Source organism: Neopsephotus bourkii, unplaced genomic scaffold (genome assembly GCF_033783945.1).
Source record: "Neopsephotus bourkii isolate Nb327-2 ecotype Australia unplaced genomic scaffold, CSIRO-AGI_Nbou_v1 NB_1037, whole genome shotgun sequence".
Lineage (NCBI taxonomy): Eukaryota > Metazoa > Chordata > Aves > Psittaciformes > Psittacidae > Neopsephotus > Neopsephotus bourkii.
The window spans coordinates 616,522-643,906 of NW_026901526.1; the positions used below are offsets into that span (position 1 = coordinate 616,522).

General features: G+C 39.2%; 1 protein-coding gene across 2 annotated transcripts in view; it reads left to right on the forward strand.

The window, feature by feature from the left end:
• PPP3CA (protein phosphatase 3 catalytic subunit alpha) overlaps positions 1 to 27,385 on the forward strand; it is a 184,200-nt gene that overhangs the window by 68,736 nt on the left and 88,079 nt on the right. For both annotated transcript variants that reach the window (XM_061360910.1, XM_061360911.1), the window contains exon 2: positions 9,573 to 9,773. In XM_061360910.1, the coding sequence (XP_061216894.1) occupies positions 9,573 to 9,773 (201 nt within the window). The remainder of the gene's footprint in view (positions 1 to 9,572; positions 9,774 to 27,385) is intronic.

A 27,385-nucleotide genomic window follows, 5' to 3' on the forward strand; every position in this document is an offset into this window, starting at 1 on the left:
CAGTATTAGTGTAATTCTGAAATGGTGTTTTTCACACTAATAGCTTGGCCAGTCCTCATGCAACATGAAGCAGTGTTAGTATGGGTTCACTTCTGCAGAGTTATGCTGGTTTAAAACTTCTGTCAAAGGCAAAAATGCTATTAAAACAATCAAACCTGTTCGGGAGTGAAAAAACCATCAACCAACCAAACAGCATCAAGAAAAAACAAACCCTAAGCCAAAAAAAAAATTCCCCAACAAACCATCAAGTTGTTTCCAACTACTTTTTAAGGTTAATTCCACTCCTGCTGCACTTCGGCCTTACACGAATTTATATTTGTAAGGCTTTACTCTTTAATTTATACAGCTTTGGCCTTGTCTGATTGATTTATGAAGTGCAGGTGTAGATCTTCTACTTAGTGCATGACTCGTGACCAGCAAAATAATAAACCAGGTTAACATTTACAGATCAGCAGGATTTTTTTATTTAGCTCACGTGGTATAGTTCAGACATTAATATTTTGTATGTTCCTTGCATTTATTGGCTTGAATAAGGTTTTGGGTTTTTTTGTTTATTTTCCCCAAGGCTTCCCTTTCTATAAATAAATAAATAAACTAAAACTTACACAATTCAAACATTCTACTTGCATATCCTTTGGTTGGCATTGGCAGCTTAGACCCTGGAAGGTATAGGCAGTAAAATATCGAGCTGTTACTGTTCCTATCCCCTTGTCTTTGCCCCATAGGCTGGAGGCTCTTTGGCCAAGGTGTCCATTGCTAGATTCCAGAAATGTCCTAAATTTGAAATTTAAGATTTATTTTTGTAAAGAATTACTTTGTAATGCTAGCAGGGATTTATTTCCATATCCTCTGCTAGTGAATAGCTTTTTCAGAGCAAAAGGTTTCTTATTCCAGGAAGCAGCTTCTGCAGGCTGGCATTCAAGCGGGGCTACTTCTCTAATATGTAGCATTTAAACAGTGTTAGAAAACAGAATATCTGCAAATAAAGGTTTCCTTACCTGCACTTTCTCACCTCTCTTTCTAGGACTAGTTTTAACCAATTTGTGTCACTAATGCCGGACTATCCACAGTGGTCAATTTTTGGAAGCTACATCTTCATTGTGTTTAAATCTCATCTTGGTGGAGCAGCTTTGGAAGGGAAAGGATGTTTGTTTTTCTGCCTTTTCACATGTCACTTAGATCTTAAAGCTAAGCTGATTTCTGACCAGACTTGGTAATGGTATTCCATTATGCTCAAAAGGTGTGAGAGAGTCTTAGTTAAGACTTCAATTTCTAGTCCAGGAGTTGTTTGCAATGTTCCTTCTGGCTACATTACCACATAGGAGACTAAAATTTGGTAGTGTCAACTGACTGAAGTAGGTTGAATGAGGAAGTTGGAAAGAAATGGTGCCATAAGTGTGGACAGATGCCTGAAGGTTATTCAGGTCCTAGAATTGATTATTTTTTCCCAATAGGTTGAAATCATTGCACATGCTATCACTTCCTAATCGCTTCTAACTAGGAACAAAATAGTGAAGTCTTACTGTAGAAAGAAATTATCCATTACTCAAGTATTTGGGAGATGCAGGAGTGCGCCTGATTCCTTATCTAAGTCTTGAAAGACCTTTGGTATTTTCCATTGTTACAGGTTTTTTTCCCTGACTTTGTTTTCTCCAGATGAATTGTTCCTATAAAGGAATTTAAACTCTGGATAATTATTGTTCTCTGTTCCAAAAGCTAATAAAAACAAAGCTCAATAGTATGCAGTTGGAGGCCTATGGAAAAACTTGGGTGTAACACACAAAGTAGAAAAACAAATTTTCTGATGAGGCCAGGAAGCTACAATCACATTTTCCAGTTTTAACTGTATGTGTTGGTCCTAACTGGAACTGTTTCCTGTTAAACTGAATTTTTCCTCTCTATTTGATTTTATAATTCTTTTTTTAAATCCATAAACTGTGAACAGGAGAAGAAAATAAATGTCAAAGATACTTGTGTATGATCTTTAACACAGGCAAAGGACCCATTTTTGTACTATTTTATGAGGATGCGTGTTGCTTTGTGGTCTGTAAGACCCGTAGGATTTGGTTGGTTATTCTAGTAGTTGTCCAAAAGATCCTGTGGGAATGCTGTTAGTAACAACAACATACTCTACCACTTGATATTTCAAAGAGACCCTTTTCTTTGAATTATGAGGCTTTTATTTCATCCAAGGCTTTTAAAATGTACCTCCTTCCCTTCCCCTTTCTGACCTGTATGTCTTCCTAGATTCTCAGGGTATGTCCTCTGACGTGTCTGAGCCTGTAAACGTTCTTCTGTAAAATATTTCATGTCATCATTTCTTCAGGTACTTTTGAGAAACTGAAAAACATTTTTATTGCTGATTGTTTTACAATGTTTGAATATTGGAGCTAGATCTGGTTGGTTATAGTAGTTCAAATCTATGTGTGTTACTGATACCGGTGCTTTAATTTATTACAGAAGTATTCAGAGTGGTTGGGGTGGGTACACATGAATCAATTCACCAGACAGAAATCAAACTTCAAAGGGAATCTTGTGTGTTTGTCCAGGCCTTTGTGTGTTTTATCACTCTTCTTTTTTTTTCTGTCTGTGGTTATTTAGGGTGGTATAGCTACTTATGGTTGTTCAAATATAATTTGAAGTGAGTTTATGCGAAGATCAGTTATGTTCATTTGAAGAATTGAAGTGTTACTTATTTTATTCTATATTTCTTATTATTTTCTTATTGTTAGATACTGTATAGTCTGGGGAAAGGCAGCAGTGTTATGAGAAGTCCATAGCAATTCCTGAACTGGTGACCTTTAATCTTCTGAGAACAGTTAGCTTTTTTCAGAAAGACAAAGGTGCTGTAGGGGGTGAGACTTAATCTTTCCTGTGCAGGTTTGAGGCTCAAATTCTGCAGAAGTGTTTTGTCTAAAGAATTTGCTTCCCTCAGGTAGCACACTACATGAGGACTGCAGTGTGCTCAAATGGGTCGGTTTAGAGTGGGACATTTCACTTGCTGTGGAGTTCACTGAGTTGAAGGCCACATCAAGTGTCTTAGCACCTGGAAACAGCTTGGCAATGTGTTGGGGATGCTGCACAGTTGACATAACCCTTCCTTTTACAAACACCTTCCTAGCTTAGCTTCTGTCCAAAGTTGGGTGAGCTTCTCTGAGGCAATTCTGTCTTTGCTGTTGTGTTCTCCAATTACAATTGAAAAGCCACAAGATATTAAAAATAGTAATCAGGGCAGGGATATTTAGTCAAGTGGCTTTATGTTGTTTTTTATTTCAAGCCTTCATAGATCAAGAAATTATGCTAGCAAGGCTCGTCTCATTCTCCTGTGCAGCAGCTTCCTTGACAGCCTGTAATACCTGCTAGTGATGACACCAAGGACTAGAATTGGTTAACAGTTTCAACAGCAATTAAGCATGTGGTGGCTTCTATTGCCCCTAGTTGTTCTTCGGGAAAGATTCTCCCCCTGCATGTTACATGAAGAGGAGTCAGTGATCTTGGGCAAATACTGACCTTTTTTTTACCACAGCTGACTGCCAAGTCTATCGATTTTGGGGTTATTGGTGTTATTGCCCCTTCTCAAGTGGCCTGTTTTCCACACTGACATATCTGTCAAAGGAACTCTTTGCGATTTTCTCTCTAAATTTGGTATATATAGGCTTCATTGAGGAATGATCCTCTTGTTTGCTCCTGATTTAGTTTACAGGTGCTGTTACTCTAAGGTGACTTAATGCAACAGCACTTTTTCATGGACTATTTCTTTAAGCAGTATTGACTAGTTTGTGCAGTGGAACCCTCAGGTATGTGAAGCAGCATATCTTGTTCTTGAGTGACATTGATTTTATGATGTCTTTAAACAAATACAGCTGTGAGCTGCTCTGATTACACTGCAAGGACTTCTTAGCCATGGAGAAAAATTAATGCTAAATTTCTGTAGGAATCCTTATGGTTCCTTAGGATTTTATGTTGTAGAATTTTTTTTTTTTTTCCCCCCAGATTTCAATTTCTGACAATTTTACCATCCAGTGAGCAGAGGCAGTAAAAAACAGTCCTCAAATACATAATGCCTTAAAGTAGCAGGCAATAGCTTTGTCTTTTAGAAAGGGGTTACTAATTCCAATGACGTTTTAGAGTCACAGTAGGTTCCAGGCAGGCCTTACATCAAGTGTACCTACTCTACTGACAGTAGCTGATGTAAGATGAAACCTGATCATTTTGGTTAGAAAACATTCAGAAAATGAGTTCTGCTTTGAGTTCCACAAAGAAAATTAATTTTGGTTTGAGTTTTATCCTGTCATATAAACTGTTGGGTTTTTTTTAACAGGTAGAGACATACTTTCCTGTCTAAAATTCAAGTGGACAAAACCCAGTATGAACCCGCACGTGTTATGAGTCCTATAGTACAAATTTTGGTATTGAAAAGGGATTCTGTCTTCTAAATAACTCACCCTTCTATATGAGACTCCTCAAAAATAGCTGCTAAGGAAAAAGTGTAGGTTAAAAAAGGTCCCAGTGATCCAATATGATTGAATGGTGAATCATCCATGTACTGCCTGAAGAAACCTGTGGAGGGGAGTTTGTCATGTGAGAACCCAATGCCCTTAATGGCTGAGCGTTTTTGGCGGTGCCCTTTGCCTTTCCCGCCACGTTGGTGATCCTTGTGCTGCCTGGGAGGTTTTGCTCTGTTCTCCATCGCAGCTGTGGATGGCAGTGACTCATCCTCTTGTTCCTGTCTGTCACCTGAAATCAGCAGTGTTCCTAACAAAATTCGTTGTTCCTTCCCTTTTGGTTCATAGTAACCCTGGTAAGACTGAAATCTATAGGCAGCTCTACAGGAACATGCTCAGAATTATGTCAGAAAAGGCTGCCTTTGGCTGCTTCTTTATATAGTGGTCAGACATGGCATGGTACAAAAATACAGGGCTCTGATTAAATAGTAAATGCCCCAGTACGGCGGCTGTTACTCTTCAGCATGAATGGCCAAGAATATGCCATGACTCAAACTGAGTTATAAAATGGGGTTAGATTTTCAAAGTCAGCCTGCAAAAAAACGATAGTTAACCATTAAAAATGTTCCTGGCTTTCAAAAATGCCGTTTTGTTGGCGTTCCTGAGATGACAGGAAAATGTTATGGGTAGTAGGTTTGAAGGTTATGAGTAAGTGGATAGGAAAAAAATCAAGCTGTAGTGACCCGACTTTTTTTTTTGTATGTGTAGTGTGAATGTTGACCCATTTAATAACTTGTGCTCTAGCCACCGCTACAGTGCAAATGTTTCTCAAAATGGAGAATGTCAAATTGCCATCAGACAAATGCAACGCACTGTGTTATTGAGATGACAATAGTTACTGGTATGTTTTCTCTGCAAGTGAAAACATATATTTCTCATATAAGTGTGATGTGCTACAAACGGCTACATACAGTCATACAGCATAAGTTATATGAAATTACAAGACAAGCATTACAGAGGGAGATAATTTGGAAGAAACTCAAATATTGATGAAAGATAGCTTCTCTTATGCGCGGCCTCTGAGAGTATTATTTTAGTGTACAGCTTCATTTAAAAATGAATAATATATAAACAAAATACTGCTTGCTTTGCCGCATGCTTGTATTTTATTCATGTATGCACACATGGTCCACTCTAATTAAGCATAGCTCTTTATGTTTTATTTATTTGTTCTAGAGAAGCTGCTTAATATTTGAGAGAAACAGTAATGATGTGTCTGACCTTTACGATGGCTGTGTTAATGGTAAGATGGGTTTTGCAGGAGCCTGCAAGAACAGTAAAATAACAGGTTGATCTTTTTCTCCATTTGCTGAAACATGCTCAAGAGACCTGAAAACACAAGAAAAAAAGCCCAACCAGAAAGTGGTTAAAGAGTATTTTCTTGTGTTTTCAGATCTCAGGAGGATGCTACTGTCAGGCTGAGGTAAAGGGTTAAAAACTTTGGTTCTTTCCTTTTTGTTGTGGTCTGTGTTATTACAAAACCACCTGGATGTGTATAACTGCAAGGATACTATTTCCTATGATGAATAGTTGGTGTTGGGGTTTTGTTTTTTTTTTTTTTGTTGTTGTTTTTAAGTAATAATATAAATAAATAAATGTAAAGGGAGGAGGAGAGCAGTCCAGATTTTAGGTTTTGCAGAGTATGGATAAGTGCGCCTGCTTCTCTTATATGGTGGTCTTATAGTGGGATTTGCCCCTAAACTTCCTAAAAACAACAAGGGGAATGCATATGCTGATTTTATTGCCTCTCCCTTTTTTTTATGGCCTTTGCTTAATAGAGATTCATACCTCCTTCTCCAAAAACATGCCCTGAGCCTGTGTAGTGGTGAGTAGCTCACTGCTGGTTCGGACCACCACTCCTTCCTCCTCCTGCCTCTCGCTTGTGGCTTCTTTCCCAGCTCCATGCTTTTCCCCGTTGTGCATGCTGTGTGCACAGTTGCTGCCTGATAAGGCTCCTGGTTTTATTTCTGTTTAAGGCAAAACCACTGGGAGCGGAAGAGTTGCTTGCTTCAAGCACTAATAGAATAGATTTTGAGAAAGCTGAAAAAGAAAGCAGGTATGGAGAATCTAATGGCTCCATCCCTATGTATTCAGATGGTAACATTGCTATATATAAAGCAATAGAAATTAAATGTTTGTTATATTTGCAACAGGATTTTGTGGGTGATAGCAGCACAGAATGATGTTGAACGGACTTCCACAGGAGCATGACCGTTTGTTGCATTGCTCTTCTGTGGAAGCTCTGTGTATGTGTACATACAAAATTAATATTCTTATAATGGAAGATGCAATTTGTGGGCTATTCAGTCACTCATGTTTTTGCTAATTAATCATGAATCATCTGCTATTCGACCAGTATCTTCTTTAATTACCCACTGGTACATGTTTGTTAGAACCCTGCCTGCAGAGCTCATACAGTGCTGCAGTGTATGCCATTTTCTTCCCTTAATCAGCAGGTAACATTTCATGGCCTCTGTTTTCTTGATTGCAAGTCTGTTTTGCTTTGTCTTTATAAATGTAAAAATCTCCTTTCAGGATATATGCATAACAGTAGTTACCTCAAAGAAGTAGTATGTATCATAGGCTTTTACATTGTGGTGCCTTTGGAGAAGAACAGAGGCAGAAGGAATACATGCTTTTCCACCCAAACTGATTGGAGAGAAGCAATAGCTTTGCTTTCTCCTCCTTCATACAGGATCATGCATGAAGGAAATGTAAGATCAATAGGACTAGCTAGCCTTCTGGGGTTTTGTTTTTGTAGGAGTATGGAATCTTGGGGAATTGTAGAGTTTACCTTCCATTTTCTTGCAGTGCTTATTCTTTTCATATGTTGTATTATGAGTTGTTTATAGCTCATGCATCCAGCTGAGGGTCAGGAGCTTGTGGGTCAGGATTAACGGGAGGGCAGGAGCTTGTGGGTCAGAGCTTGTGGGTCAGGATTAACGGGAGGGCAGGAACAGGTGACATTTTGATGAGGGTCTGCTAGAGGTCACCCAGCCAGGAAGGCTGAGCGGATAGGGCCCTCTATAGACTGATAGGTGCAGCATCATGTTCACAAGCCCTGGTGCTCACGGGATGGGGTTCAGCCACGCGAATATCTGTTGGAGGGACAGCACAGTAAGGTGTAAGCAATTCAGAAGGATCCTGGGATACACTGATGATAACTTCCTTCTCCAAGTGATAGAGGAGCCAACAAATAGAGGTGCTCTGCTGGACATTATTCTCATCAACAAAGAGGGGCTGGTGGGGAACGTGAAGCTCAAGGGCAGCCTTGGCTACAGTGATCATGAAATGGTGGAGTTCAAGATCCTTAGGGCAGCAAGGAAGGTGCACTGTAAGCTCACTGCCCTGGACTTTAAGAGAGGAGACTTTGGCCTTTTCAGGGATGTGCATGGTAGAGCACCATGGGAGAAAGCCCTAGAGGGAAGAGGGGCCCAAGAAAGCTAGCTAATATGCAAGAATCTCCTCTTCCAAGCTCAGGAGTAAGGTTTGCATCCCAGCAAGGAGGAAGTCTGATTTTGGTTTTAACAGCCCACCTTTTAACATAGAAGTACCATTTAAAGCATTTAGTCATTTAAAGCAGTCTAGGAGTTCTTGTTGTTTGAGTGAAAAGATCATCATGGATCTGTGTCAGGGCTTTTCAGAGATGTGTTTTAACTTCATCGTTGGTTGTAGGTGTCATTGCTTCTGGAGAGCAGTTGGGTTTCAATATATTTCAAAGACCCACATCCATCAGTCACGACCAGACCATTTAAGTGTATGGACTACTGGGGGTGGGGGAAGAGGAGAAGTTGGAATTTTCTGATCTGTGTTTGAAATATCAGTGGAAAATAACTGCACAAAGTTAAATTGTTTTTTATATGCTCTGTTACTTCTGGTAGTGTGAGAGTTCTTGACTTGGGCTTTAAATGATGTTTGCGATGTGTGGGTTGTTTCTGAAGTACACTGATAGTGAAATGAGGAGGAAATTGAAGCTAACAGATGTATTGATCCACTGCATTAGGGTTTTGTGTCTCATGATGTGGCAGAGCTGTCTGTAAGATACTCTGTGGCAGACAAAGTCCTTTGTTAGGGATGGGGTTGCTCTGCAGATGCAGTCAGCTGAGACCAGCCTTGCTGTCTCTTCCTCTCCCTGCTTGGATTTCCCAGATAATCTGACCCTCCCGCAGCTGTGGCAGGGATCAGTGTAATTACCCTATGGCTGGTGAAGCAAGCAGTGACTACTGCCACTCCGAACTGCGAGGGAAAGGGGGTTAAGCTGGGATAAGGCTCCAGCTTCATCCTGGCAGCCGACAGCCTTCTTGCTCCAGCTGGCTCCAGGAGAACCAGAGTAGGAGCATCAAGTTTACTGTGCGCCTCAGACCTTACATGACAGCAGCATGGTCACTGCCCTGTTGCTAGGACAACTTGCCTCTTTATTCATTTATTTCCAACTTCAGTCTGATGCATCCTTTGCCCTGCCTTTGCTGGAGCAGTCTGGTTGGCACTCAGGCACACTTTAATGGGTTTCAAATATATAGCTATCACTTGCACAGGGAAGACATCTTCCATCTCCTTACCCCCCAGGTCATTAGAGAGAGGTCTGTCTTGGATTTTAGCATTTTAATTGGAAAGTATATATGCATATCCATGTACAGAAATTCAATATTGCACTTATTTGTGTATTTTATGCCCTTAATGGAAGGGGAGGGCTAGATCAATGGTTTGTAAGTGCTGCTAGAGCAGTTTAAGCTCCATTCCCTTCTTTTCCTGATATTTGCATGCTTTCTGGGGAGCTTGTTTGAATGTATCTACCTGTAAATATGGTCTAAATCTTTCTCTCATTGTTTTTGTAAGCATAAATTAGTTGTTATTGCATGTGTGAATAATGTAGCCTGCCAAATAAGTGTACTTTAATAGTATCTGTGGTAATCTATGTAGAATTTAAACCACAAATCATAAAAGGCAGTAGAAAGTTCATGTTGACATTGTTTTGAAGCAGATGTTTTTTAAAAAGTGTCATGATCGGTGACAGAGGCTTTGCTGTAAAAAGTGACTAGATGTTTTTGTCTTTTTTTTTCCACTCAGCTGTCCCATTTCCCCCAAGTCATCGGCTCACAGCTAAGGAAGTGTTCGATAATGATGGAAAACCTCGTGTGGATATCTTAAAGGCACACCTTATGAAAGAAGGGAGACTGGAAGAGAGCGTTGCTTTGAGAATAATAACAGAAGGAGCTTCAATTCTTCGCCAGGAAAAAAATTTGCTGGACATAGATGCACCAGTTACAGGTTAGTATGGAATTATGATGATGGAGCAGATGGTTGGTAGGTTGGGACATGTTAAGTAATGCAGTAGTGTATGAGGCTTCCTTGGGAGCTGAAATGCAGATTGAAAAGCATTTGTTCTCTCCAATACTTGGATCTCACTCTGTCTGCTGCCACTAGGATAATGGAGGCCATCAAGCAGCTTGTAAATTAGAGGAAAAGATCACATCTTCTGAATCCTTTCTGTTTCTAAGGCAGAGAACATTTTTAGTCTTTAGGAGAAGGTTAAAATGACTTTCTTAAGCTTGAAAAAATTACCTGGCCTTTTGCACCAGGTATTAATTCCATAATTTTATAGATACCATTTACCATAGGAGCACTGGTAAGATATATGGACAGCACTGGGCTCGGAACCTCATGAAGTTCAAGAAGTCCAAGGGCAAGGTCCTCTACATGGGTCAGGGCAATCACAAACACAACTGCAAGGTAGGCAAAGACTGGATTGAAAGCAGCCCTGCAGAGAAGGACATGAGGATGTTGGTCAGTGAGAAACTGAACATGAGCTGGCTTCAGTATGTGCTTGCAGCCTGGAAAGCCAACCCTGTCCTAGGCTGCATCAAAAGGAGTGTGGCCAGCAGGTCAGGAGAGGTGATTCACCCCCTCTTGTCTGCTCTCTTGACACCCCACCATAGCAGGGGTGTTGGAACTAGGTGATCCTTAAGGTCCCTTCTATCCCAGACCATTCTGTCATTCTGTGAAGGAACAATGGTGTCAAAGTAAATAGAAATTTTAATTAAATGTGAAGGAAAATAACGACTGTGGAAAAAAGAAAAAAAAAATTAGAAGAATTCCAGTTTATGTTGCCTGGAGGATTAATGAATTGTGCTGGTTGCAGAACCCATCCTGCCCTTGACTGTCAGACAATACCACCCACTCATTAATCCTCAGGAAATGCCTTATACTTCAAATTTCCTTTCTAATTGTCCCCTGCCTCCGCTTGCATTCTGAATGTATGAATGCATTTGCTTGCTGTAATGTGCCTCTTCCCCTGTTTTGTTGTTGTTACTGAATATGAACGTGTTTTTGGCAAGAAATCTATCTCTGGCATAAAATGTTAGCTTTGGGGCAAAAGATAACTAGTTTTAGCTTAAATAATGAAACCAGACCATAAAAGTTGGTATATGAAGGTGGGTCCTTTTGTCACTTGTTTCTGGAGAGCCCTGGCAAAAGTAAAAGAAATAGGTTAATGAGTAGGAGAAGAAGGGTTACTAGTTTTCATTACCAGTACTGGTAGCATTCACCAAAAACTACACAGAAGTAGCAAAATCTTCATTTTCAGGAAACCTACTCTGAAACTGAAGAGCATAGTGTCTGGACTAGAGTGACGTGCAAGATAAAGCTTGTCATTTTAAAAATGACGTCCAAATAGGGGATTGATTGTAGCTTGACCTGGAGAGGTAATGAGTATCATCTTTTATGTAATAATTAGCATGTCATGCTGCCATACAATTCTGATGAAAAGGTGTCAATCATGTTGCAGCTGATGGATGAATAAAGGAAAGACGATGAATAAAAGGATTCCCTGAATAGACCGAGAATCAAGTTCTACAGACATTTTCTTTGACACTTAAGGATAAATGGAAGAAGTCATAGTGGTGCAATGTGCAATATCATTGTCCATAACCCATAATTGAGTGAAGTACACAGAAATTCTACCTTTTTGTGGATTTTCACTCTTCTTTTTTTGAGTGTGCCTTTTTTTGTTAATCCACTGAAAGATGTAGACTGTAGGAGGATGGGTCTGGTGTCCTGGGTCCCAGCTGATTTCCTTCAATCCATATTTAATGTTCTCTTTCTCTTTTTAACTTTTCTCTTTAAGTAATTTTTTTTATTAAATGCTTTTGAAGGCATCAGAATTGCTCGGAATTACATTTTGGAGATTAATCTCCTGAAGGTTACCCCCATTGTATAACACTGGTATAATTTAGGTCTTTGATTCTTTTTTTCAGTGGAGCCTACGTCTTGCTTTGTTCCTGCTTTTGAAATTATTCTCACACAGTGACTGTGATAATGCAGCATTTTTCGGGGTGGTTGGTAGCTACTCTCTTTTAAGCTAGTGTAGGAAAGCTGGGATCCTAATGCTTGTTAGCAGGGTAGCTGAGAAGTGCTAATGTTCTGTATGAACAAACATGAAAGCTGGAGTTATGAAAGCGATCATCAAAAGAAGCTAAAAACTAAATTGTGAGGGGGAGGTTGGGAAAGCTTGTGAGGCATGTTGTTGTGGGCCTGACAATATTCTTTGTGTGAGTAGCATGACAGCAGGTGGCTGGATAAAGAGAGTATCAATTGACTGATGTGGTGGAAGTGCAAGATATACAGGCAATCGAGACGTAACTATGGAGTAAAGGAAAGCTTTTCTCAAATGTATGGAAGAACAAACGAAACCATTGGTTTCGAGTGGAGAAGCAAGTAAGTTTTAGGGTTCAGACATAGCAAGCAGTCCTGTTGAGGAGTGGCAGTCATAAATCATTAATATGGGATCCTCTGTGGGAGATGCATTCGTCTTTTAGAAACATAGCCCTGTATCTGGTTGATGAGATGGTGATCATCAAAGAGAAGAGAGATAGAAGAGCATGACTGTTGAAGTAAAAGTATACCGTGGAGTGTCACTGTACAGTGATATACTTGATAAATGTTAAAGAAAATTCAGAGTTGTTTGTTTTTTCTTTCAAAGCCTTGTGCATCCATCCTTCAGTTTGATTTTTTTTTTTTTAAGGGTGAATATTTATCCTCAGAAAAAAATATCAGCATTCTGTTTATAAGCAGTCATGTGGAATAAAGTGGGTACACAGAAGACCTGAATTTGAGTGAGAAGATGTATAATGGGGGAGGCATGCAAAGAGCTTGAATATTGAATGAATAATCCATTATTTTGCGTATATGTATAAAACTTACCCTGTGTCTGTAGTTACCTGGAAGCACCAACGTAATTGTAATTTTGAATTCATACCTTTTGTTTTCAAGTCTGGCAAGGTTATAAGCGTTTGTAAGTATTGCTAAGGAATTAATTTATAACCTTAGCTCAAAATCAATCCTTTTCTACATACATACGTACGTGCATGCATAGTCTGCTACAGTTCTGGCTTAGAAACAAGGTGAACAATTGTTGCACAGCCTGAACTAAGAAGAGACTCCAAGTCCTCTGTTACCAGAGCTCTTACATCTGGGAAGTATTGAGGCAGTTTTGTCTTGACTCATGAATGTGAGTTGGGAAGGATGGAGAGAATTGGGTCAGAAGTGAGTGTATTGAGCTTGAGGCTGAAAGTAGGGATGGAAAGTGGTAACAGGGCTGATCAATGGATGACAAGGAGGTGGCTGAGTCTGGCTACTTGAGTTGAAGACAAGAATTTGTGATAGAGCTGGAAAGTTGGGAGACAAGGAAATGGCGGAGTCAAGAGGTTGAGAGAGCATTGCTGAGCAGGCAAAGTAGGAAGATGAGCAAGAGGTTGACTGGGTTTTGGGACTAGGTAGGCAAGGTACCCAGTGTGGGATGTGAAAGGGCACACGGCGGAGTAGGTTTGGCTGCACAGTGACAGCTCTGGTAGAAGCAGTTAGCAGTGTAGACCTGTCTTACAACTGTCAGCAGTGAGGGTCTGCCATACGGCTGTGCTGTCATCTGGGTTTCCATTGTAGGGAGTAAATGAGCCACGCACTCTGGACTACCAGGACACTTTCTGGTCACATGCTGCACCATAGGGAATGTCCATGCCAACCTTCACTCACCAGGCAACAGGCAGATGACAAAAAGTCAGGTAGCCGCTTTCCACAGATGGATTGTTCCTGTTCTCATCTGTGCCCTTTTCTTTTGGAGGCATGTGGTCTCTGTCTTAAGCTTGTGGGTTTAATGATTTTGATCTACCACTAGACTACAGCTGTTCAGTGTTCAGAGGAAAGATGTCTCTATGGCAGCCTTAGAATTTCCAATCCTGTTTTATGTTCATAACAGTATAATTGCACATGGAGAACTTGGCTCATTTTTAATAGCTTTTTTTTCTGGAAGGCTATGACAGTATATCTCTGAACCTCCCTGATGGCAATATTTACTGAAGTCACGCTCCAAAGAAGAGTTGTTAATGCCAGATTTCAAATTGCCTGCATAGCTTTGTTGTGGCCTTATATAATAAGTTCATTACCATACAGAGCAGTTCCGCGCAAGTGACGTATACTACCCTTTGCTTGATGACTAATTACATGCTTGTGTTTATGGGTCCTCACTTCCAGATCCAAAATCTGCTGTTCTTCAATACGGAGCACTAATTGCATGCCAACCATGTGTCGCTTTGACTTCAGTGCATGGTTAACTTTATTTGTATGTGTAGATACATATATACCTCTGTATATTATAAAATTATCTATAAAACGAGAAGTTCTTTGATGGCAATATTGCCTTCTTTGGCTCCTACTCTGTAAAATGGACCCTTTAGTTCACCTATGTTTTGAAGACAGTAATTCACATGTTTTTTTAAGTGATGGGACACTGCTGTACTGAGTGGTGTTAAAAATATAAGGTTCATAGAAGTTTTGTAATTAAAGCACATTTCACACAAGTGAAGGGAATACAACTTGAAAGTTGCTCACTGCGTGAGTATTGTTCATTCTGTCCACTGCATGAAAAAGAGCAGAAAGTGACTGTATAATTAAGGACTTGTAGCATAATGTATGTGCAATAAAGGTTGTACTGGAAACCTTAATTCTGACACAACCTAAATGCGGAGGGTTTTTTTGACAATGTTTGGCATGTTCCCTTTAATTACTGGGTGTAATTGGTGAATTGAGGTGACTTGAATGGGTCTCAGTTCACTGGTTGTTTTCAAAGTGACCAAACCTGTGCTTTTGGAACATGGTAAATTGTTGTTTTCCAACATCTGTAAAAATTACCACCTACAAGTGATGAAATAGTGTTATTAATCTGGAGGGGCTGGGATTAAACTACAAAACCCCATATTGAAGAATTTTATTTCAACAAAGTAGCTGATGGCAACAGCCAATTCCAGCTTTGAAGCTAGATCTGATTTTGAAGTTAGCTCTGTTTTGAGCAGAACAGGTTGTGTGCTTAGGTAACCTTCGCACCTTAACATTTGTGATTTTAGTTTATATCTCCTTAAATGACATACATAACTAAAGGGTACATCTAGAACTCTTAGTAGTGCATTTGTATAATATCTGTCATTGTGTGTCTTTGCTTGTACCTGTTGGTTTATCTTTCCTGAGGATATTGTTAGATTTACAGATACTGAATGAAGATAGCATCATGCCTCTTGCACATATGACTGCACGAATGAGTAAGCTTGTTAGAAATACGTGTTTGTGTTTTCAACATAAGTCTCTTTTCCCTGTTGATCTCTATTTTAAAAGTAATTAATGTGTGCTCTGTTCCTTCCTGGAACATTTGACATCTTTCATTTTTTGTGTACTCATTTTCTGCTACTTTTGATTAGTCCGTGCCCATCATTATTAACAGGAGTTTTCTCCAGTAAATGAAGAACACAAAAACCTGAGTAAGTCATATGCATCTTCATAAACCTGTGGTTTTTTTACATATAGTACTTATATGTAATGTATGAACTTTCCCAAGGCATCTGCCTTTGTGCAGATGTTCTCAATTCTGTTTGTGTGGGTGCCACCATCAGCAGTGGCAATGACAGCAGTTTCTGCCCTGGTGACGATAGCCAAGCCATGTGCAGGCACAGGGGCAGCATCTGGCAGTCCTTCATTTATTAAAAATGGAAAATAGGTAGAACAAGCATATGTTCTTGTTCTAATCCTTCTTGTGCTTCACTGAGAAAGCCCTGACTGCTATACTGTGTTCAAAGCTTTCTGAAATGCAAGGCGCATGCAGCTCATTATGTGAAAATAGGAGAGCACTGGGTGAAGACAGAACAAAAGCTTATTTTGGAGTTTTGAAGGTGACTGTCTCTGCAGGTCTTCCTTGGCCATATTGTTTTCCTTTACTTGTCCTGAATTTTGCAGCTCCTGTGTTTATGCATGAGGTAGATAGAAGAAAACCACTGCTGCTCGCAGAGCCTTTCTTGCTATTCCTTTGGCTCACATAATGTAAGGTAGGGGTGCATATGTATTCCAAATACATATGTAAATACTAACCTTGTGCATACTAAAGAGGAATACACACACTTCCACTTCACTGTAGTGTCTTTGGGTAAAAAATCCAGTGGCTTGGTTAAATGCTGCAACAGACTGGAAATATAGCTCTCCAATTGCTTGTAATGTTTGTATTGTAATAAGCATGCTGAGATTTTTTGGAATTTTAACTCTAAATTGATGGGAAGGGAGAGGCTGTAGTTAACTGGGGATAGCCTGTGGAACTGGGAGCAGCTGTAGTAACTCTGGTGACCTTTGGAAACCTTTGATGTGTTATAGGTCCAGAAAAACTATAGAGGGAAAGCCCTTTCCTGCCAGCATGTGCCTTTATGATCTTTGAGGCTTCCAGATATTCTCTGCGTCATTCCATGGGATGTTAGGGTCTCCTGGGCCTGAACGTTTCCCTGTCGTTCCATGTACATTTTTTCCTTTGCCTGGTTTCTCTCATTCGTTAGATTAAATAACATTAGTAGGTTGCTAGTGCTGTGCAAATTAAAACTTTGTAAACATCAGGAATTCCTAGCTAAAGTGATCAACGCTAAGGCAAGGTAATAAAAGTATTTGTGCTCACATTATAGTAAGAAGGTGATAATGATTAAAATTGCACTGAACTGTAGCACATATGTAATTGATCTGATGCAATCAGATCAGTCTTTCTGATTTTTTTACCTTTGAAGCAGTGTAACATAGAATTCCAGCTTGGAAAATAAATGAGATTGCTTACTGGGGGCCTACAAGTAGTGTAAGATCTATCCATCTTAGCACAGCATCAAAATTTGTCTGAAATTAAAATTTCAGTAAAAGCAATTTTTATATTTCACACTTAAGTAATTTAATTTACACTCTAAACCTAATGTACCATGATTACTATTGAGGAAACTATAGAGTTTCCAGGACACTGTTACAAATACAATATTTACTTGCGTGTAATGAAAAAAGTATTTACATGATCGAACTGTGAAACTTCATTCTGAGCGGTTGGTGTCTTCAGACTCACAAGTCTAAAAGCTAGTTTGAAGTCTAGCTGCCTGCAGCTTCTAAGGGTAAGTGTTAAACAGAAGAATTATTGCTTTCCCTTCTTTGCTGTAATGCATTCATTAGTCTTAAGAAGCATCTTTAATATTGCTTGTGATACTAAGAGTGAGGGAGTGATTGGGTCTGCCCTTTGAACAAGGGTGCTGGTTACAGCACAACACATTTTTATGTGTCTCAGCCAAGTAGTTGTGTCTTTCAGTTGTAACTTCCTTAGCTGCTTTAATTATATCGCTATTCATTCTGAAAAGTTGCTGGTATTTTGTTCCTTCTAGCCTTAAAATGCAAAAAAATGTCCCAAATTCCTCGTATAACTTAAATCAGTTTGAGGTTTTGCATTATACTCTTGGACCTGCAGCATTTTTTCTTTATCATAGGAAATTTTCCTTTATCATAGGAAAATTAACTTCAGCTGCAATGTTACTTTGACTTGTTTCTTTCTTAGTATCAATTCATGGTCTTGTTTGCATAAATAATATGATATTTCAACAGAGCAAGTTGAAACCATGGAAGGGGAGGAAAGGGAAAGTATCAACAGCATCATTTACTCTTGCATCCTTTTTGAAAGCAAATTACAGTCCAATTCTTTTTACATGCCTGTATAAAGCAGATGTGCTTTCTGACTTAATAAATGAATTAGGCTTTATGAAGAAATATTTGCCATCATTTTCAAAATGTTATATCTACTCTTTTCTCAGTGTATGCTTGAGCACAGTTTGCTGTTGCAACCGTTATTTTCCTTTGCAGATCACTGGTGAATGTTATGAAAATAGAGAGAAACCTGCATGTTAAACTCCTGTTAAAAATAATTTATGATATAAACATACTTTTGAACAGCTAAAGTGAACTTGATTGGATCCTTTAATTAGATTGCTGATTAACACTGCTCCAGCTATTGTGCACGCTTTATTGAAAACTCGTAATACATCAAATCACTTGTGACTTAAACTGGAGCTACTGAAAGAAGGTGGAGATGCAAGGCTGTATATATTAAAATTCTCTTTTTTTTTTTTCTTTCTGATCTATTCCTTCCCTAAATGCTTCTGTCAGCTCCAGATATACATTGAAGTATGCCTGCCTGCATCTCTGGTAGAACAAAGTGATTGCGTCTTGTATCTTAATTGAGCTGCTTGAGACGTTAGCATCTGAGATCTTGGCAGGGATGATGTTTTCTAGTAGCAGTTGCTTAAAACTATCATTATTGCCAAGACCATATTGGATTTACAGACCATATTCTTTACAACTGCCTCAGTTGTTCCTTTAAATAATCCACCTATAGTTAACTTGCATTGGTGCAAAAATCATAACAAAATAAGCCAAAGTGAAATTGTGGAGTCCGAGGTGCCCTTCAGATATAGAGCTTAGTTGATGCAGTGAAATGGAGGATCAAATACATATTGGGCTTCAAGTCAGCAGAGAAATTGCATTGATTAAAAAATAATCACCAGCAAAAATACAAAACCACTGCTTGCAAATACCTAAGCCTTTATTACTTTGCTCTTATGGTCCTTTATTTAGCATGTGGGTGCTGCTTCATCATGTAAATACTGATGGCACAGTGTCACAGGCTAGAATTTTTTCTAGGGCTGCTCCAAGACGACAGTAAATCACAGCAGTGGTGTTTATTGTAGCTTCTCAAAGATTTTTCTGCAACTTGTAAATCGGGTTTTTGATTTGCTTTGCAATTACGTAGTCGGTGGCACAATTTGAAATAGAACTGGGTAGTTCTGGGTCTTTGACACTCGGATTCTATTTTGAAAATAACCATGATGTTTGCACTGTGCAATCCTCATTAGAAAGAAAGAGAACCTTTGTTCTTACCTTTCATGTGCTCTTAGCTTTGCCTAGTTATTTTTCCTTTTGATTCTGGCTGCAGGTTAATTTAACTCAATATTAGGTTGTAGTTTATACTGGCAAGTGGTGTGGGAATGCAGGGGGATCACTGCTGAAATCGCAGACACCCACGTTCCTTCCTCCCCAATTTTGGATGGAGGAGCTACTGAAATGAGTAAGACTTGAGGGGGGCAGAGGGGGAATTCCAGCATATGTTTGCCTTCCCTCCAGCAAAGCAAAAATCTACCAGTTGCACACACACTGGCGTTCCCCACTTTGTGTGTGTGAAATAGTAGAGAATCATGATTTATATGTGTGTAAGGCTGGAAGGGGGATTGATTCTGTCTTAATCACACTGTACCTGCAACAACTGTGGAGCAGCTGCGGAGCAGAGATTAAGCTGGGAACAGCTATAGGAGAGAAGAAAAGGAACTGGAGGAGTGCGAGGAGGCGGCCTAATAGCAAGACAGAGACAAACAGCATTTTGTGTCAGCTGATGACTACTGCTTGGAGGTACCACTGTATTCATCTGGTTTGGGAATTACTGTGCAGATGTAGGCCCCTGTTGTTTAGGGTTCGGTTGCGCTTTTGAGGCTAACACCCGCTGTCTCTTGCCTTCATTTGTGCTGTATGTTTGTGTGTGTAACCTTTCACCAAAACCTGTCTGTGAAGCACTGGCAAGTGCAAAGGAGAGATAACTAGCAGGTTTGTTCTTAAGAGATGTTATAATGTTACCTGTCATCACTTAGGAAAAGCATAACTCAGAGAGCATTAGCAGTTGAAAAATGATGCTTATAGAAGGATGTTATTCTGGGATGGGTGGTTCTTCTACTTCTTCCTGCCTTTAGATGCTTTTTCATTAGCATTTTAATTATTTTAAAAACCACTACTGGAGCTGAGACAGATACTTTCTCTATTTGGTTTTCTGCAGTTTACCTAGATAAAACATTTATAGGCTAATTTCCAAGTGTATTGAATAATCCTCTTTGAAGATACTGTCTTTTTAAATTGAAAGATCTGCTATAGTTCAAAACATTTTAATTAGTTAAAATATAGCATATTTAAGTCCTCATATTTTTAAATTGTCTTTAAACTCTATAAAATCCATGCTCTCTAAATAAGTGCACCAGTTTTGAAGATTAATTGTGCTAACATCTTCACAATGCGCAATTGATTTCAGAAACTCTTGGAAAGAGTCAAGGGGATTCTGGCAGTAGTGTACAAGATTGGTACTGTTACTGTGTCAAGCCGTAACATTTTCTTCTGACCCAGGGGCTGTTCTCTGCCTTTTCTAGGGTATCAAATCATTAAATGTTGAGCTTCAAGTTATTCATTCTCCAGAATGGCTGTGTTGACTTCTGCTTTTCTCTTGGGTTTGAGCATCTAAGTCTAGTTGATATTCCTTTATTGATACCACTGAGGGTGCTGATTATTTCCTGAGAAAATATTCTTGATAAGGGAGGAGGGTCATACTCCTCATTCTCTGATGAAGATTCAGCAAGACTTGAATTTTCAAGGGGCACATGTGGCGTTTTATCCTTCCCTTTCTATAACGTGTATTGAGCTCAGCAGTTGTGTTGAACCTTGTGGATTTTTTGGTTTAAGTCAATGTTGTTCCTTTCTGTGATGTGTTGGGTGGTTTTTTTTATCCATCTATGTAATCATCTTTGAAGTAGGCAACCCAAGGACACAATGGCAGTGAATTAAGCTCCAATTTAAGAGCCTGTGGCTAAGAATTGGAAACAGCCTTTTGGTGCTCAGCACAAGGGAAGGTGCTGCAGAGAATCCTTCTGGTTCATTAGGTGTATTGGCATCATTGCTTTCAGATGTTACTTGTAAAAGTTGCCATGTTGAATATTTGATAGCCACTCTTACTCCCCCCTTCTTGTTCCAGGTCTTCCTCTGCAAAAAGTTCTACCTTTAAAAGTGGAAAACACCAGGAAAATATTTATTTGTTCCAAATACGTTGAATTCAGAAATCAGAAAAACCTGTTTGTGAGACTTCAGTGCAGGAATTTACCCAGCCAGACCAGATTGTTTTTTCCCTAAATAATCAAGTGTCACAGTAACTGTGTCACATTTATTCTTTATTAACCTGTGTTAACAAAGAAAGCTTTCAAGTGTAATTTTTTTTTATCTATAGGTTTAAAACATACATAGAGAACAACTCACTACACATTTCAGCTAGGCTTTCATATATGTTCTCTTTTGTGTTTGGTGCCCTCTGTACATACATCCTGAGAGCTGCATGCACAGCTCATTGGGGCATTGCTGGTAGCCATAGAAATCCATCCTGTGACTTAAACCTTTGATGAAGTTGTAGTGCAAGCACACTTCCATTTTCTTTCTGCTTGGCTTGCTTTCTGTCACAGGCAATAGTCAGAGTTGTCTAGAACATTAATTTGTGAAAGCTAATGTTGCTTCTTTGTTCCACTTCATTTCCTTTGGCTCTTACCAAACTTTAAGAGAGAAAAATCTAAACTCATTGTAGGTGCACGAAAGTAAAGAGAAGTAGACCTAAGAACTGTTGGAGAACAGCCTATACACTTAAAACTAGGTTATATTCCCCCCCCGCCCCAAATAATCTCAAAACCTCTAGTTGAGAGGGTAAAACTCCTTTGAGGAGAAAATCATCTTCAGATTCTAAACAAATGATAAAACGTGTCTCTAAACTGCAGTGAATTATTAAACCTATGACAGGCAAGAACCATTTTGCCAATATTTTACTTGAAGTGAGATTAGCATAGTAAGCCAGTGTTAAAGTGAGACTAGGTTGCTAAGTACAATAAAGCAATTATAGTTAAGGATTCGAGGGTGGCTTGTCTGTTACACTTGTTACTTTAATGATTGATTGCAGTAGATGAAAAATAGGTTTGTAGTCTGCTGATTCTCTTGGAATTTGCTGGTGTTTGGGGGTTTTTGGTTTGGTTCTTTTCTTGTTGCTTTTTTTTGTGTGTTTTTGTTAAGGTGCCTGCTACTGGATATAAGCTTGCTCACTGTAGTGGAAGAACTTAATTTCCAAACACACATAGAGGTTGTTATTTGTGGTCAAAACCACCTCTTAATATAAAGGCCCAGCACTGATTGCAATTAAATCCCATGGAAATCGGTAGTCCCTCGGTGGAAATCCAATAGCATTGCACTGAGATTTTATTGTAAAATTAGAGAAGAAGCATTAGGGCGGTGTGTGGAGAGGACACCAAGCATGGTGCAAAATAGTTCTATGGGACTCTGGATTATTGAAGGAACAAACTGAGTAAACTGATGGTTTTAGCAATGCTAAATAACTTTCACACTATTGTCTACAGCGTAGGTGTTCAGAAGTGTTTCTGCTTTTTGTAGTAGAGTGGATTGAGGCTTCAGAGTACAAGGACCATCAAATACACTACCTCCTGAAGGCATGAGCTGTTTAAAATGCAACTGGTTGAAGATGCCATCTGGTGGCATGTATTTGATATGTATGGCTGCCTCCTGAGGTACCTGCCATAAAGGCCGTGTGTTCTTTAATGGGCAAGAGAGGAAGAGTAGCCATTATGGTAAGGCCAGAACTCAAAGATCTTCAGTTGTTGCAATAGGCACAGCCTGGAAAACTACCAGAAGTGTGGGAGAGAACATAAGCAATCAGCACAAGCCAGCCTTTTATTTTGAAGTCTGATTTTCTAAACTAACATTTGGGGAAAATTTCAGGTTATCTTACATGAGGGGAGGCAGTGAAAAATAAACTGGGTTTGTGTTGATTTGAAGTGGCAATGAAATGATGATCTGCCACCTCTGCTTGGTGCAGATTTTTATGGCAGAAGGAAATGCATTTCAGTTGCATAACCAAAAATTCTAAGTTCATGCATGGATTACACAGAACAAGGTTTGATCATGTTCTAAAACCTCAAGGCCTGTATTTCTTTTTTTTAATCTGTAAGAATATCAGGAATATGAATATCATTTTTGCTAGTTCTTCTGTAAAGCTTTTTTTCTTTGAGAAGAGCTTTTAAGGTCTAACATTAATTCAGTGGGTAAAGGTTAAAACTTTGTAGCAATAGAAGTTATTCACTGTGCTATTGAAGCTAAATTACTCACTTTACCTGGTTTGAACAAAGTCAAAAGCATTAGTCTGCCAAAAGACATCTATCTTCTCTTACATTTGCAGGTTCTTCTGTTCTTATTTCATCATATGCTTTCCCTAAGCATCAGTAACTTCATCTCCAAACTAAAGCTTTCTTTTCACCATAGGGTTTCATTCAGTAATGAAGATAATGTTAATTTTATTATGTTCTTCCTACATTAAGCCCTTTCCTTAAAATTACAGAATAATTTAGGCTGGCTGGCCCCAGCTTCAAAGATAGATTAGGGCTAAATTCTACCACCTCTTTTCTGAACTAATCCATCTTCTTCCTTCCAACTTGCACACATTCCTCCTTCCTCTTAACACCAGGTTTCTGAGCAGACCTCCTACTGTTCCAACTGTGTAGGGAGGGAAATTAAGTCCTTACCAGAGCCATCAAATTCTTTAAGCATCAAGACTATCCCTCTTAATGTCTGCTGCTGTTTCATCAATTACCCACATTGTCTGTTTCACTCCAGGAACCCTGGTGACTCAGCTGAGCTCAGTCAGACAGTTTCATGCTAAGCCTCAAACACTTCTTTGACTCTTCGTAGAAGGAAGGCCATATGCAGCTCCTGCTCCCTATTATTTATTTATTTTTTAATTTTTTTTTCCCCGTGGTGACTTATTCTTGAGAAATCTGGCATTGGAAGGGTTGTTCTCTGAGCATGGAGTTGTCTGTCTTTTTTCAAGACCGGGTCCTTTCACGTGCTTCCTGGGACAGGCAGTGTTGACATTTCAGCCGTCATTAAGAGCTATTTTACTCTGCAGTGTCCAACTGATGATTATTCCCCATTAAGCTCACTGATGTATGTGGAGTAGAGCATGGTGTTCAGAGGCTGTTTTGAGTGCCTGCAGCTGCCTCATTTATACCCTTCTTGGCCACCTACCCCTCTCTGCCTCTGGACTCACAAAGCATCGCCTATGCAAGACTTGAAAGAAAGAGTAATAATGAGGATCCATCCACCCGATGTGTCGTTGTCCCAATTGAAACCTTGGCCTCAATGATAGATAATATTTAAAATACGATTTTTGTGTTCTCAGGAGTACCCAGGCTCAGAAATGGACTCACAAAAAAACCTCTGACTGGTACCTTTGTTCCAGTCTGAGGAATTCTGAGGCCCAAATCTCTTCAAACTTTTGGAAGTGTTTTAACTCCTGTTAGTATTCTGGGGTGTAGGGGTATAAAAATATACCTCAACAAATTCTCCTGTTTCTAATTGCAAGAAATTAATTCATATTGACTAGAGTTTTGTGGGAAGAAGCTAATGTATAGAATTCTTTATTTTGGTGTCTGTTCTGCTGCATTCCCATTCTTCTGGACTAGAAACCTTTCCAGTAAAACAAGCATTTTTGTCTAGAGTATATATCCTACATGATCTCAAAGCCTAATTGTTACAGCTGATAAATATGTTGTGTGGATGCTGTATCAGTTGTGAGGCTCTGGTGTATTTGCATGCATACAGGGAATCATATAATTAACCACATTAAACTGAATAACACACAGCCTCCCCATTGTTTCTCTTTCTGTGTGTAATTAGATGCTGAGAGAACTATAGCAGGAAATAGGAACAGTTTCCTCCTGCCACCCCTCAAACAAGTTTTCAGTTCCAATTAAAATAAATTACATTTTCAACCAGAAGAGATTACTCACATGATATCGGTGTCATTTAGAAACAGACACGAAGAACCTGGTGTAAAGGTAAATATTAGAAGGGAAAAGGTGGGGGAGAATAGTTTAGAAGTACTAACCAATAGGAATTCAAAAGCTGATTCTTTGAATTGCTCAGTTGCACTCCAGTGAGAAATGTCTACTAGAGGTTGAGTAACAGGAAGTGGGGAAGCCTCCTCACAAGATTTGGAGTACTGGAGATTTCTTTAGTTTAACTATATGATGGGCTTGGACACTTTGAAAGGTAAAGCTTTCTAGTTTTATATATTAAAAAAAAACCCCACAACCTTAATCTTATGAGGCTACTTAAGGAAATAATATATGACACTTTCTGCCCAACACCTTTCTGTTTTGATCTACCAGATGTTCTGAGTGTGTATTGTTTCCTGCACTGCTGCGGCAATAGGACTTGCAAAAATAGAGAGAAGAAAACCTTTCACTAGGATGCAGTTAGGTGGAAGGAGAGGATTTTTGAAGTGTTATTTTTGCTGAAACACCATGTGTTTCATGTCACAAATTAAACAGTTTGGGTTTGAAAGTATCAATAAGAAATGAGGAAAAAAAACCCCACCAAATCACATAGTGAAAATTGCATGAAAAAAGAAAAGCCTCATCTTTGGGGTTATGGTTAAGTTTAAGACTAAGATGTTTGCATTCTTAATAAGCTATGTAAGGGAAACCAGTGATCTACTTAGCACATGTTGTCCAAGATAGGAGCCTTTGATCCTCTTCCTGAGGATAAAAGGATGGGTAATGTGGTGCAAGACAAATTGAGAGATGAGAAATTCCTAATTCTCCATTACCATCATACACTTCCAGTAACTTTTAGGTCTTCTGATAGACATTATGACAAATGATGACCCTCCTTTTAACTTAATTATATAGAAAAACTTCTGCTACAATACTGAAAAAATTCTCTCTCCTGGCCTTTTCTTAAGTATTGTGGCTGTTTAAGATGGTTTAAACATAGTTGTGAAGGATCATATAATTAGTATATTAATATCGCTGTGTTCCATGTGTGGAAAGTCTTCATTTCAGTGACTGCTTGATCTGGGTTTCCATGGTACCTGCTGTGTACATTACTTCAATACACTAATCAAACTGTGAAGGGGATGTGGACATGGGCTCTGCAGACGGACAAGTACAGTATTTTGGAGGTTACGGCTGATATACTGAGTATCTTGATTTAAGATACAGAAAACCAAGAAGTTTTAACATAACCCAGTTTGTAGGTAGAAAAAGTAGAGTTGGTGAAACTAATTGATCGATCTATGCTTTGGATCCATTTGGGTTTGGAGCTACCTCAGCTACCATATTCAGAATGGCTTATTTTGTGAACTATCAAGATGATAATGTAGTTCTGGACTGAAAATCTGAGCTGCATTTGGAAGCAGTTAGTCTCTGCAATTGTGTGGTAAACTCTGAAGTAAAAGCATCACGATGACAATTCAATTGGGAAATTAACTACACAATATGGAAGACAGCTCATTCTTCTGCCAGTTCTTCCCTATCCTTTCATCTACAAAAGTAGTGTAATTCCTGGCAATCTTCTTATTTCCTCTGCAATTTTCCAGTGTCCTTGATACTCGAAAAAGTACAAGTCTTAATTGCTTCCTTTTTCAGATATATGAAGAGCAATCTCTTCGTGTTTTTTTTTTTTTTAAACATGCGCTGTTGCCTTTTTGAGTTTAAAGTTAAAATGAGTCAGTTTTGTAAAATTGGCTGTAATAGTAAATTTGGCTCATTACGTAAGGAATTTAGAGCATGTTCTTGTGCTGTCTCTGCTGTTAGCTTGCCAGCCACATAACTGCAAATATCCTTTCTGGCCTGGCGCAATCACCAAATTATTATATTAATACCACCATACATACTGCCGGTTGAAAGGAATGAAATGAGTTCTGCAGAAGATATTTCCTCAGGTGAGCAGAGGTAGGTCCTCCATTTTCGTTTAGGCTCCTGAATAGCTGAGCCCAGTGTAAGTGAGCTTTTCCTCCAGCGTGGATGTTGGCTTCTCTCTTGGCTGGCTGGGGACTGTGCTGTGACCTTGCCTGCTGGTTGTCCTCTCCCTCTGGGCCCAGCAGCACTCCCAGACCCATGCTAAGCCCACTGAAATCTAATGTGGCAAAACCGACATGATTAAATCTAGTGCTTGGCTTTTTGCTGGGTTAGTGTGCTGAAGCATTTCATTTTGCTTGAGGATGTCTGAGACCACAAGTAAGGGGGACTGCAGTGGTGAGGAGCATGATTAGCTGAGACTGCTGTGAACCCTTAGGCTGAAATTACGTTTGCTTATTAGGAAAGCTGAAGGCACCCTTTCATTTCTTTGAAATCCTTTCCTCAGGAAATTATAAACAGCAGTACCTGGGAAATTCAAGTCAAATGTATAATCTGGGCATGCTTAATATGCATAGCCAAAGCATGTAATACTTTTTTCATTTTATTACGGTGTGATATTTAAATTATAGGAGAAACGCCGCGTTTCTTAAAGTAATTTGCTATAGTCCTTTACATTGCTATTGTATGGAAAATCTGCTGAATTTTCCTGAGCATTGCAGAATAATTACAGAAGCAGTGCTTGAGTCATCCTGTGTCAAATGGGCTGTCATGCTCTGTCATCAAGAAATTCAGTGCAGCATGATGCTATACTGAATAGCATGATGCTGTTCTTTGCTATGATTTCTACCTGGTAGGTAGGCCTAAATTATACTTGTGAAATTTGTTCAAAAGGTGAAAATGTCATATTTGTTTTCATTGAAATACTTCTCTGTGAAATCAGTGTAACAGAGGACAACTGTTCACTCCTAGGCTTAAAGAAAAGCTGAAATCAGTATGTGTGTATGA